The sequence below is a fragment of the Tamandua tetradactyla genome, chromosome X, assembly GCF_023851605.1.
Source record: "Tamandua tetradactyla isolate mTamTet1 chromosome X, mTamTet1.pri, whole genome shotgun sequence".
Classification (NCBI taxonomy): domain Eukaryota; kingdom Metazoa; phylum Chordata; class Mammalia; order Pilosa; family Myrmecophagidae; genus Tamandua; species Tamandua tetradactyla.
In genome coordinates this window covers 165,992,990-166,006,865 of record NC_135353.1, presented here as the reverse complement: position 1 = coordinate 166,006,865, position 13,876 = coordinate 165,992,990, and the positions used below count along the sequence as shown (strand labels likewise).

The 13,876-nt window shown below is 46.3% G+C and overlaps 2 protein-coding genes across 5 annotated transcripts in view; one reads left to right on the top strand and one right to left on the bottom strand.

Moving 5' to 3' along the window:
• The window catches only part of GPR143 (G protein-coupled receptor 143), a 112,199-nt gene extending 98,746 nt beyond the window's left edge, over positions 1–13,453 (bottom strand). The window contains exons 1-2 of one of the 2 annotated variants that reach the window (XM_077145409.1): positions 13,172–13,453; positions 11,324–11,496 (exon numbers count right to left, since the gene is read on the bottom strand). In XM_077145409.1, the coding sequence (XP_077001524.1) occupies positions 11,324–11,454 (131 nt within the window). In that variant the 5' untranslated portion in view covers positions 11,455–11,496; positions 13,172–13,453. The remainder of the gene's footprint in view (positions 1–11,323; positions 11,497–13,171) is intronic. The other variant, XM_077145410.1, reaches the window with a different exon arrangement.
• SHROOM2 (shroom family member 2) overlaps positions 12,655–13,876 on the top strand; it is a 93,307-nt gene continuing 92,085 nt past the window's right edge. The window contains exon 1 of one of the 3 annotated variants that reach the window (XM_077145403.1): positions 12,655–12,795. In XM_077145403.1, coding sequence (XP_077001518.1) covers positions 12,655–12,795 — 141 coding nt within the window. Of the gene's footprint in view, positions 12,796–12,853; positions 13,458–13,876 lie in introns of those variants that run through there. The other 2 variants (XM_077145408.1, XM_077145406.1) reach the window with 2 other exon arrangements.

Genomic DNA, 13,876 nt, shown 5'->3' with positions numbered 1-13,876 from the left:
TGGAGATGCTTGGAGCCCAGCAGATGTCACCATGTGATGTTAAGAAAGCCAGAACCTAGAGAGAACCAAAGGAAGACAAGAGATAAAAGCCAGCCCCCGAGAAGTAAAGTGAGGAATCTGCACAGGAACGGAGGCCGAAAGCAATGGCACCCAGGAGCAAGGGACCAGCAGATGCCAGGTGTGACTGCCCAGCTGACAGAGGTGTTCCTGACCCATCAGCCTTTCTTGAGTGAAGGTAAACTCTTGTTGGTGCCTTAATTTAAACACTTCACTTCCTTAGAACTGTAAACTTGTAACTTACTAAATTCCCCTTTATAAAAGCCATGCCAGACTTCTGGGTCAAGATGGCGGATAACAACGTGTGCGTTTTAGTTCGTCCTCTAGAACAACTACTAAATAACCAGAAACAGTACAGAACAGCTCCTGGGGCCACGTCAGTGACTAGACACACAGGGTACCCCAGTCTGGACCAGCTGGACTGGCTGCGAGCACCCCCCAGAACCATGAGTTCCCAAAGCTGTGGGGGCCAGCGCCCCTCCCCCCCAGGCCGCTTCCCAGAGGGGAAAGGAAAGGACTTTACCAGCAGCAGGGACTGAGCACAATCAAATGCCAATTGTGGAACTAATTAACAAATTCTGACCACTAAAAATAGGCCCCCAGCTTAGGTGAACCTGATCAAAGCGGAGGTTGCTCGTTTTTGCCCCTGCACCAAGGGGGCAGGACTGACAGAAAAAGGGGGAAAAAAAAGAAGGGAACAGAGGTTTTTGTGGCTGTGTATCTACAAAGGCTTGACTGCCTCTGGATACAGCGGCAGGACTTCTCAGGCTGCAACTGCCCCAGGCATAGGCAGAAGTGAGCTCTTTGGGGGCTTGTCTGGAGCCTGTGCCTTCCTCAGGGGAGGGGTGAAGCCCAACTCAGGTGGAATCCCTCCATCAAGGAATTCAGACCCCAGGGCTTGGTCATTTGAAGCCATTAAAACCAGCCTACAACCTCTCCTCTGTCTCCACCACGCCCCCAGCAGGGAGAGTCTGGTGAAGTTAAAGGTACCACATCATCTTATGCTGGTGGGACCTGCAGTCAGACAAGCACCACACACAGGGCAGGATAAGAAAAACAGAGTCCAGAGACTTCACAGGAAAGGCTTTCAACCTGCTGGGTCTCACCCTCAGGGAAAACCGATGCAGGTGACTCTTTCCTCCTGATAGGAGGCCAGTTTGGTCTGGGAAAATCTGGCTGGGGTCTATAATATCTAAGTAGACCCTCCTAAGTGTGTGTGTGGGGGGGAAGGCACCACGCAAGCAGGGCAAGAAACAAGAAAACCAGAACTGAAAAATTCTCCTCTGTTAAACAAAACTTAAGCTAAAGGTCCAGATAAAGCTGAACAGAATGTCAAAGAACAGATAGACAACAAATTCATCCAGCAAGAAAACCCTAGATAAAAGAAGTGAAAGCAATGTCCAGAATAAACTAATTAAGGTAATTAAATGCCTAGATGCCAGCAAAAAATAATAAATCACACTAGAAAAATTGAAGATATGGCCCAGCCAAAGGAACAAACCAACAATTCAAATGACATACAGGAGCTGAAACAATTAATTCAGAATGTACGAACAGACATGGAAAACCTCATCAAAAACCAAATCAATGAATTGAGGGAGGATATAAAGAAGGTAAGGAAAGAACAAAAAGAAGAAACTGAAAGTCTGAAAAAACAAATCACAGAACTTATGAGAATGAAAGACACAGTAGAAGAGATGAAAAAAACAATGGAAACCTACAACGGTAGATTTCGAGAGACAGAACATAGGATTTTGAACTGGAGGACAGAACATCTGAAATCTGACAAGAAACAGAAACTATAGGAAAAAAAAAGGAAAAATATGAGCAGGGACTCAGGGAATTGAAAGACAATATGAAGCGCACGAATATACGTGTTGTGGGTGTCCCAGAAGGAGAAGAGAAGGGAAAAGGAGGAAAAAAACTAATGGAGGAAATTATCACTGAAAATTTCCCAATTCTTATGAAAGACTTAAAATTACAGATCCAAGAAGTGCAGCATACCCCAAAGAGAATAGATCCAAATAGACATACTCCAAGACATTTAATAATCAGAATGTCAGAGGTAAAAGAGAAAGAGAGGATCATGAAAGCATCAAGAGAAAAGCAGTCCATCACATACAAGGGAAGCCCAATAAGACTATGCGCAGATCTCTCAGCAGAAACCATGGAGGCAAGAAGACAGTGGGATAATATATCTAAATTACTAAAAGAGAAAAACTGCCAACCAAGAATTCTATATCCAGCAAAATTGTCCTTCAAAAATGAGGGAGAAATTAAAACATTTTCAGACAAAAAATCACTGAGAGAATTTGTGACCAAGAGACCAGCTCTTCAAGAAATACTAAAGGGAGCACTAGAGACAGATACGAAGACAGAAGAGGGAGGTGTGGAGAAGAGTGTAGAAAGGAAGACTATGAGTAAAGGTAAAAAGAAGGAAAATTAGATATGACATATAAAACCCAGAAGGCAAAATAGTAGAAGAAAGTACTACCCATGCAGGAATAACACTGAATGTTAATGGATTAAACTCTCCAATCAAAAGACATAGTCTGGCAGAATGGATTAAAAAACAGGACCCATCTATATGCTGTCTCTACTCAAAGGACACGAGGCCAAGGACACAAATGGACATTTACACACCAATGTTTATAGCAGCATTATTAACAATTACCAAGAGATGGAAACAGCCAAAATGTCCATCAACAGACAGTTGACTAAACAAACTGTGACATTTACATAAGATGGAATATTATGCAGCTGTAAGACAGAATAAAGTTATGAAGTATGTAACAACATGAATGGACCTTAAGGACATTATGCTGAGTGTGATTAGCCAGAAACAAAAGGACAAATACTGTATGGTCTCACTGATATGTAATAATAATAACAATAGTAAAATGTACAATGCACAAATTTTAAAAATGTTTTTGCATGAGGAAGAACAAAGGAATGTCATTATTGCAGGGTGCTGAAAATAGATAATTAATACTTTAAAATGTCAACTTATGTGTGAGACTAAAGCAAAAAAGGTTTATTTGTTACAAAATTTATATTTTGACTAGAGCATTTCCTAATATAACTCATGTAGATAGTTTGATTGAATGTCATAAGTACTTGGAATCTCAGGTAGGACATGAGGTTTTGTTGGTTTGTCCAGAGTGATGCCCCGATGAATCCCAGAGTGATTTGATCAGTGACTGGAAAAGTATTTGCAAGCCCCCTTCGGGGAATGGTGAGAGTGGGGAGAAATTCAACTTCCCCAAGTTGAATTCTTGATATTCTCACAAGCAGTGTGGGCAACTAAAGCTATAGGCTGAGCCCCCAGTCTTGGGGTTTGTTCATATGAAACTTAACCCCACAAAGGATAGGTCAAGTCTACTTAAAATTTAGGCCTAAGAGTCACCCCCAAGAGAGCCTCTTTTGTTGCTCAGATGTGGCCTCCCTCTCCAGCCAACATGACGAGCAGTCTCACCACCTTTCCCCTCTCTGCATGGGACATGACTCCCAGGGGTATGGACCTTCCTAGCAATGTGGGACAGAGATCCTGGAATGAGCTGAGACTCGGTATCAAGGGACTGAGAAAAACCCTAGAATGAGCTGAGAATTAACATCAAGGGATTGAGAGAACCTTCTCGACCAAAGGGGGAGGACTGAAATGAGACTAAGTGTCAATGGCTGAGAGATTCCAAACAGAGTTGAGAGGTTATCCTGGAAGTTATTCTTATGCATTAAGTAGATATCACCTTGTTGTTCAAGATGTAGCGGAGAGGCTGGAGGGAACTGCCTGAAAATGTAGAGCTGTGTTCCAGTAGCCATGTTTCTTGATGATGATTGAACAATGATATAGCTTTCACAATGAAACTCTGCAAATGTGAAAACCTTGTGTCTGATACTCCTTTTAGCTACTATATCAACAGAAGAGTAGAACATATGGAATAAAAATAAATAATAGGGGGAACAAATGTTAAAATAAATTTAGTCTGAAATGCTAGTGGTAAATGAAAGCGAGGGGTAAGGGGTATGGTATGTATAATCTTTTTTTTTCTCTTTTATCGTTTTCTTTTTCTGTTGTCTTTTTATTTCTTTTTCTGAATCGATGCAAATGTTCTAAGAAATGATGAATATGCAACTATGTGATGATGTTAAGAATTAGTGATTGTATATGTAGAACAGAATGATATCTTAATGTTTTGTTTGTTAATTTTTTTAAATTAATACAAAAGTTAAAAAAATAAGCGAATAAATAATAGGGGGAACAAATGTTAAAATAAATTTAGTTTAAAATGCTAGTGATCAATGAAAGCGAGGGGTAGGGGGCATGGTATGTATAATCTTTTTTTTTCTGTTTTCGTTTTATTTCTTTTTCTGAATTGATGCAAATGTTCTAAGAAATAATGAATACGCAACTATGTGATGATATTGTGAATTACTGATCATATATGTAGAATGGAATGATCATATGTTAATGTTTTTGTTTGTTAAATTTTTTAAATTAATAAATAAATAAATTAAAAAAAAAAAAAGCCATGCCAGTTCTGGGATACTGCATTTTGGCAGCTCGTAAACTAATACAACTGGCAACAGAACTTGCCTGTTCAGCTGCTTCTCCAAGGGCACTTAGAACTATTATTCTGAGTGTGCTGATACGAAACTGTTGTGTACTCCAGAAAAGCCATGTTCTTTAATCCTCATTCAATATTGCTGGGTGGGATCTTTTTGATTGTTTCCACGGAGATGTGACCCACCCCATTGTGGGTGGTAACTTTTGACGAATTGGTTTCTATAAGGATGTGTCTCCACCTACTGAAGGTGGGGTTACTTACTGGAGTCCTTGAAAAGGGAACCATTTTGGAAGAAACTTTAGAGCCAACAGTGCTGAAAGAGCCTGGTTCTAAAGAGACCTTTGGAGATTCAGAAGGAAAGCACCTCCAGGGATGCCTCATGAAATGAGGAGAGAAAGCTAGCAGAAGTTGCCATGTGCCTCTAGCTGAGAGAAACATCTTGAACTTCACTGGCCCTTTCTTTGGAGTTAAGGTATCTTTCTCCGGATGCCTTAGTTTGGACATTCCTATGGCCTTAGAACTCTAAGCCTGCTACTTGATAAATTCCCTTTCTAAAAGCCATTCTGGGTGGCGTGATGGTTGCTCAGTGGCAGAATTCTTGCCTGCCATGTCGGAGACCTGGGTTGGATTCCCGGTGCCTGCCAATGCACAAAGAAAACAAATAATAATTAAAAAAGAAAAAGCCATTTTGTTTCTGGTATATTCCATTCCAGCAGCTTACCAAACTAAAACAGTGAGCCTGGGGCTTTAGCTACAACTTGGAGCAAGAGGAAAAATCCTATTTAATGTCTTTGAACACCTGAGAGCCATTTGCATTTGGATATCTGTAGTGGGGTGCTTACTGTCCCCCAAAGGTATCAGGTCCTAAACCCTGAAACCTGTGAACAGGTTACGTTATCTGGAAAGTCTTTGTAGGTGGAATTAAGTGAAGGATCTTGATATGAAGAGATAACCCTGGGTTATCTTGGTGGCCCTAAATGTAATCACACGTATCCTTATAAGAGGGGGGCAGCAGAGATTAATAACACAGAAGAGGAGGGGAATGTAACCATGGAGACAGACATCGGAATGATGTGGCCACAAGCCCAGGAGTGCTGGCAACCACCAGGAGCTGAAACGGGCAAAGTACTGAATCTCCCCTATCAGCACCTCTGGGGGATTCTTTTCCAGAACCCTACTGACATCTTCAGTTTACCTCAGTGATACTGATTATGCACTTCTGGCCTCCAGAATGGTGAAAGAATAAACTTCTATTGTTTCATGTCCTCCAGTTTGTGGTTGTTATAGCAGCTGTAGGAAACCAATACAGTATCCCAGAGGTGTCTCAAACACATCTGGCCAAACAAAACTATTTCCTCACCTCATCTGCTCTTCTTTCTCCACTCTTCCATGTACCAGTCACTCAACACTATCACTTTTTAAGGTGGAATCATAGTTGTTTTTGACATGGCCCTCCCTTTTCTCAATCTCTCTGCAAGACTTGCCTGTTCTCCAAGCCTCTAGCATCTGCTGTTTCCGGAGTGTATCATCTCCTTTATCTCTGTATAGCAGTCAACACAGACACCCAAGTCTTCCTTTAGCCCACGTCCCCATCTTCCTCTCCTCAACTCTTGAAACCACTTACTCAGCAAAATCCCCTTTGTCTTCTCCAAGTGTTCCCTTCCAGCTAGCACAGCCAGAAGCCTGTCTGTCCCCTGGGGTCTTTGCCTCTCCTCCAGCCATCATGCTCTGGTTGGTTATTTCCCACACCCCTCCTACCCGAGTAGGGTGTGGCGAAGGCTTCTGGTCCCAGTGGCTCTCCAGCCCAGCTCTCTCTCCCCCTTGAAGACCCCAGCCTTGGAACCAGTGTCCTCAGGCTATACCAACCACCGCTCTCCTGGGTGGCATGGTTTGCTCCCCTACATTCCTTAAGGAATCTAGTTCCTGGCTTCCAGTGACCTTCCTTCACCGTCACCTGGTCATACATCTGACTGTTGCAATGACCGTGTAGATGAGCCTCCTAATTCTGTGGCCCCTACGCTCCTTGGTGTCCTCAGCCCCTGCAATCTTGTTTACACTCACTTCAGCTACCTTCAGATCACGGCCTCACTCCTGTCATGACTAATGGCTACAATCCCTCCACAATCTCAAGGACCACTCCTTCCCAGAAGTCAGGCATTGCGTGGGCTGGGGTCTTATCTATTTTGTTCACTGCCATAGTTTCAGAGCCTGGCATGGGGTCCATGATCAAGATGTTTGTTGAAGCAATGAGCTCAGGTGGCCACCAACAAAAGGTATTACTGACCACACAAGGAGGACAGGGGGGCAGGCTTTCAGAACCTATCCTGCACATTGCTGGGGGCTTCTGGACTCATTACTAGATGTTGGCCTTCAAGTTCCGTAGCTTCTCCATTTCCCCATTAAGGATATTTCTCTTCAGTGTTTGCTCATGGGGCCCTACCTGATGACCCCTCACCCCACTTCCTTCCAGCCTTCAATATGTACTCGCTCATTATGTCTTTGAAATATTTTAGGAAAAGCAAGTGAAGAATGGATGAAATAAAAGTTCCACTTTTGGGTCTGTATGAAATTTCCAAAATAAAAGATTTCACTGACATCTTTACAATCTTCTTTTTTCACATGGGCAGGCACTGGGAATTGAACCCAGGTCTCCAGCATGGCAGGCATGAATTCTGGCACTGAGCCACAGTGGCCAGCCCTTTACAATCTTTTTTAACTTCTCTATTCCATTTCTGTCGTCCTGGAACTTGCAGTTAAAAATGGTTTAAATGCACTTAAATGCACAATATACTCTAATTGTTTCATGGGAATCTATTTATTTTTCTTCACAGCTAGAGTTAATGTTTCATATTTCCTGCCTCCTTTACATTCCTCAGAACTGCCCCACCCCCCTACTGGGCAAGTAAAGACTCCCCCCACCCCCATCCCCAGTAAAGAGTGCTTAAGAAATATACGTTCATTCCTCATTTTACTTAAACACGTCAGTGGTATTCTAAAACTACATTTTGACATACAACAATTTTTTATGGTCAAAGGGAATGTAGTTCTGATGTATGTGACAGCCCTGATGACCTTGAGGACATCATGTGGAATGAAAGAAGCCAGGCACAAAATGACAGATGCTGTAAGAGCTTAGATATGAAATATCTAGAATATACAAATGCATGAGAGAAAAAGTAGACTCCAGGTTGCCAGGGTTGGGGGAGGGAGGGAATGGGGAGTGATTGCTTAATGGCTATTCTGTGTGGGGTGATGAAAAGGTTTTGGCGACGAATGGGCGTGATGAGGGGGCACCACTGAATGTAATTAACACCACTGGCTTGTATACATGAAAGCAGTGAAATGGGAAATTTTAGTTGTTTATGTTTCCACAATAAAATTTAAAAACAGAAAACAAAAACTTTCTAGGCTAGTTCCAGCTAAGTACGTCTTCTCCTTTTAAAGTATTCCTGATTTAAAAGTTAGATTTGAAAATACGTTGTTCTTTTTTTTTTTTTTTACCACCAACTTACATAGTTTCTTCTCGTTGCCAGACATGAAACCTGGCCCTTTAAATCTAACATTTTCAAGATGACATCCTACAGGTAAAAGAGTTGGAAATTCAAACAGATCCAAACGAGAGCATTCGGGTTTGTAAGTATAGCTGTCCCGCCAGTCGGCTTCAGCCTGTTTCCTGTTTGGCGACTGATGTTTTGAGATCAAGGGAGTCTCTAAAGGTCACGAAGTGTCCTCAATATTTTACAGAGGAAGGCCAACAGACTTGCTTGGTGAAAAGCACCCTCTGTTACCAGATGCTGACTTGAGTGGAGGCCATGAGCCCGCGGAAGCCAGGAGCACCTGGCTTCAGGGGCCTGGGTTCCTGTACCTCACGAAGCCAACTTAAAGCCCTGGCTCTCCCAAACTCTGCAAATTGTTCTACAACTAATTGTTGTGATGTACTTTGAAATGTAGTGCTTTTATGCATATATGCTATTTAAAGAGAAGGAGGAATATAACAGAGAACATAGGATTTAACAAATGAGTATGCTTGCTGAATCATTAAACTGATATTTCTTTTGGTCTCCAGTGTCTTGGTTTAACTAGACGACAACCTGTGGAACTGTAACCTACACCAAACTTTAAAATCTGTTCTATAACTACTTGTTAAAATGTACTTGGAAATTTATCGCTTTTTTGTATATATATCTCACAATTAAAAAAAAAAGTTAAGAAAAGAAAAACAAAAAAGCCCTGGTTTTCCGAATCTTCCTCTGTGAAATGGGGTGATAAATGCACTGAGCAAGTTGACTGGGAGGCCCTGAGTCCATTTACAGCACACAGAAGGCATGTGTGCTATCCTGCATGACACATGAAATTAGCCATTGCACCCTGGCTGACTGCTACTATTTTCAGTCGCTATGGCTGCTGCTTTCTTCCTCAGCTCATGTGCTGGCTCCTACGACACAAACTGCAAAGGTGACATCCGTATATAGGAAAATGATGTCAGGCATAGGTTGGAGACAGTGCCAAGTGATTCCCACACAGAAAGAGGAAGAGCCTGTCCTGGAGATGTATAACTATTCCAATGAACAAAAAGATCCAGGGTAAGGTCCTGAGCTGGGATGGGGGTGGGGGGGTGGGGTTGTTCAGCATTCACGTTTTATTACTGGTACAGTATCTTCAGCTAAGTGAAATCCCCATGTTTAAATAATAAGTTGTAGAAACAAGAGTAAGATGACAAACCACGGTGATAAAGGGTAAACTCTTTGTGTCAATGTTTTCCTTTAACTGATATCACTCATTTCTGAACTCGACTGACCCTCACTGGCATTCTCAATCACAGGGCCTCTAACTCAGGCACACTGTGAAGTGTGATCCACTTGAAGTGTGGACCAAGAAGGAAATGGCTAATACTGCCTTTTAAACCGTATCGTATTAAAATATCTGCTGGAAAACCTGCCCCTACTAACTGAACTAATGACTTACGAAAATTGAAAGATGAAAGCACAATTTTTGACCTCCTTCCTCCATCCACATTTTATAATAAGTATAAATCTGTTTTCTGTTACGATAAAGAAATGAAAATTTGAGCCCTACTTCATAAAGAGGCTCAGTTATTTATGAAATCTCTGGAAGTCAGTTAATTTTTCTTTTACTTGCAGACTGTGTGAAAGCAGAACTACTTTCATTTTGCTGATCTCTTCCCTATCCAGGGAAATGAACCTCCCATTTGAAAGCGCACACATGCCTGAGGCTGCTGACTCCTGAGAGGGGCGGGCTGGCAGGGCCACGCTCTGGAGGTCCCAAAGAGCAAAGGCTGCCTGCGGGTGCTCTCTGAGCCATGGAGCTCAGCGGCCAAGGAAGGTACACACAAGTGTGTGCCTAGATTTCCAACATGACTGAGGGCAGATGCCAACAAGGATATTCTACCCTTGAAGATCTGGGCCGAGTGACGAGTTCTCAGGAAGGAAAGCCGTCGCTACCAGGAGTCAACTCTGGTTCGAGCAAAGTCATACCATATGGTCCTAAAACATCTGCTGGGCTGATCAATTGGGGTGATGTCTTTAAGTCACAATAATTGATATTTTTATGATGTTTGACGGTCTCCTGTGATCAAATGACCATCAAACAGAATCTAGGTGGATTGGTAGTACAGACAGATAAGCCCACATATATAATGCAAAGAATTTTGATTAAAGGATTTACGTGGTCTGGAGAACATTGGCCAAGGCAGGTGATGCAGGCACTGGTCCAATACTGCTAGGATATTAATTATGTCAGTTTATAGACAGCTTTAGCAATGTACACTTGATGCTGAGGAGGGAGGGATGCCAAACGGAAAGATGAAAAAAAAGACAACAAAAAAACACCTCACCAAAGGGATACTAAGCAAGGATGCTGTCAATTTACACCAGAATTCAAGACATTAACAGGGAAGGTCTGAGTTTTATAATCTTTTCAGGTGACAATGATTCTACAATTAAAGGGGGCGCTGGGCTGCAGGCAATAAGGTAGGAATTATGAAGACAATGAAATCATTTTCTCTAACTTAGTGGCGTAAGTCATCTGAATTTCAGCCCCAGCTAGGAGATTGAAACTCACACCAATTTGGGCAAGCAGCTGTTTGGGTTCAAGGAGACTTCCACAAACTCTAAAAAAATCACACTAGGTGCATTTATATTGTTCTTTAATTTATCTTTTAGCTTATCACCGCCATCTACTTTTTAAACCACTATTTTAATTTTAGGATAATTGCAGACTCACACATAGCTGTAAGCAACAACACAGTGAGGTCGGGTGCAGCCTCCACTTGGCTCTCCCAGTGGCACATCTGGCAAAGCTATCGCACAATATTCCAAATGGGATGTGAACCATTGAGCCTAGTCACACCTTCCCAGTTTGACTTCTTTTCATTTTCCTGCATTGGGTTCTGTGCAATTTGATCACGTGTGGACTTGTGTGACTACCCACAGTTAAGATAGACCGGGAGATTAATTCTGAGAGATGTACTCTTTAGGAGCCCCTCTAAAAGGAAAATACAGTTTCCTACTTCTAACTAGAAGCGTTCTGGAGGCTGTAGCTTGGCAGTGCTTTTCAGGGTGGTCACCACGTGCTCTGAGCACAGTTGCCAATCTCACTGCTCAAGCTCCACCAGACATAAAACTACTCATTTGGGAGGAGACTTACACACTCTTAGAGACTACTGAATCCAAACCCCTTACTTGAACTCTGAGTAAACGGAGACTGCTTGTTCCATCTCGACAGTAGTAGAGCCCAGACACCGACCCAGGACGGCTGCCTCCTTTCCGCTGCTCTCTGGCTTGACCCTGCTGCCAACTTCCAGCATCATCATCTGAAGTACCTGGGTGGAGCTGCTTTGAGGCAACTGGAGTAGCTACGTATAGAAACAACAATATAACAACAACAATATATATACATAAATAGATATATATTTGGCAGAAGATGCAAAAACCTATCAAAGCAGATATTTATACCAGTTTTATGGAAATCGGAGAGGGGCAGAAGAGGTGGGCAACCTTTTTTTATCCACACTTCAATTAACTCAAGACGACCACCTCCCCTCTGGAGGGGAAATCCACGCGGGGACATGAAGACCTGGTGGCACAATTCTATGAAAGCGTGCACAGGGTTTGAGGGGAAAGGCCGCCCGGGCTGTAAGTACGGGAAGAGCCAACAAAGATGCCAGGCTCCTCAGTATCTGGGGTGGAAGCCGCAGGAGGGCATTTGTGAGGGGACGGGAGTACCCTCTTGGGAACCGGTCCTGCGTCCTTCTCCTCCCGCCGGGACTTTCCCAGCGCCCTGGTGAGGGGCCGCGGCTCGGCAGCCAGGCGCCAGGGGAGCGTCGGGCCGACCGCCGCGGCTCTCGGGCCAGGCCGGCTGCCCAGGTGCGTCGGCGCGGGAAAGCACGGCGGCATGTGGGCTGCCGACACGGGCCGGCGTGGGGGGGGTCCCCTAGAGCGCTCGCGGACACACCTGCCCGGCCACCCGCAGCCCGAGCCTGGGGACAAAGGCGCTGGGTCCGGGGGAAAAGCGCCCAGGTGGCCGCGCGCTCCAAGATGGACGGCGCCCGCCCCGCCCCGCCCGGGCGCTTCCGCCGCCCCACCTCCGCCCGTGCCTCACCTGCGGCGCCCGCGGGCCCCGACCCCGAGCGGCCTCCGGGCACTGGCTCCCGCCCCCCGGCCGCCCCCCGACCGCCCCCGAGGTCCCGCGGGGAGGGGCGGCGCGAACCCCCGAGGCGCCCCTCCCCCTCCGGGCGCCGGGACGGAGCCCCCGAGCGCGCGCCCCTCCCCGCCCCCCGAGCGCGCGCCGCGGCCCGCCCCTCCCGGCCCTGCCCCTCGCCGCGCGCCCGCGCGCGCCCTCCCGACCTCGCTCGCGGGCCGGCCGGCCGGCACTTGGCTCCTGAGCTGCGGCGCGGGCTCGCGGGTGGCCGGCGGCGGCGCGGGCGCGCGGAGCCTCCCTGCCCTCGCCGGCCGGGGTGCATGGGCGCGGGCCGGGCCGGGCCGGGGGGAGCGGCGGTGCCGCGCCCCGCGCCATGGAGAGCGCCGAGCTCCGCGCGCGGCCCGAGCGCCTGGAGGCCGAGCGCCTGGTGGAGGTGCGGCTGAGCGGCGGCGCCCCCTGGGGCTTCACCCTCAAGGGCGGCCGCGAGCACGGCGAGCCGCTCGTCATCACCAAGGTAAGGCGGCGGGGGCGCGCGGCCGGGGCCACCTGCGCGACCCGGGCTACCTGGGACCCTCCCGGCCCGCCTGGCCCCCGGCTCCGCGCCGGCTTTAAATGGCTCCTGCTGCCCACCCCACTCCCCCCCCACCTCCGAGAAGGGGCCTGCCGGGTCCCATCACTGCCGACCTGGCCAGCGACGCCCTGCACCTGCGGGGCTGCCCAGAGGCGGGGCCCGGACCGTCCCGCGAGCCGGGGAGTGGACAGTGCCGTCCCAACCCCTGTTTGCCTCGCTAGGGTCCCCGACTCGCCTCTTGGACCAGCACCCTTCGTCGTCCCGAAACCCACACTAGCAGCTGCCGCCTGCCCAGCGCCTGGGTTCCCAGCAGCACTACCTCCGTATTTACAGACCCGGCTCCCAGCCCGAGATCAGTCGTGCGTGGGGTTCCCGCAGAAACAACGAGAAAGTTGTGAACTACTTTATTAAAAAGTGGATTTGCGTTCCAGCACCAAGAAGGACATTCCGGATGTGTTTCATCAGGAATGTGGGGTGTGTGCTTGTGTGCTGGGGGGAGGGTGGTGTTGCTGTAGAATTTTGACTTCCCTGGTCTCAAGACAGAAAATGCGTCTGGAAACTTAGCTGGACCCGTATCAACTGTTAAAACAAAAACAGTGTACCAGGTACCCCCTGTTTTGTTCTGGCTAAAAATGTCTATTGGTCAACTTCTCTGGGAGTGGTTGGGCCAGGCCATTTTTCAGGGACAAAGTTCCTTTTAAAATGTAAAAGTTCTTGGCTACTAGAGAGCCCTTTGAAGGTGACTTAACTTGTTTTCTCTGCTTTCCGGCTTGGCCAGGACAGTAAGAAAGTGATTCTAACCGGCCCTGCTGGTCATGCATTGGGGAAATGGTGTGGCTTTGTTATGCAGGTAACACATGTGACAGCAAACCTTTCTATATTCTCTCTCCTTATATTCCTATATTTACAAAACTAGAGGCTTTTTAGGAAGGGCTGTTTAAGTGTTACTGCGTTTACATTGAACTGGGGAAAGAGGCTGTCACTGTTACGAGTTTAGCCCAGTGTGGAACCCTTTCTTTGGTTG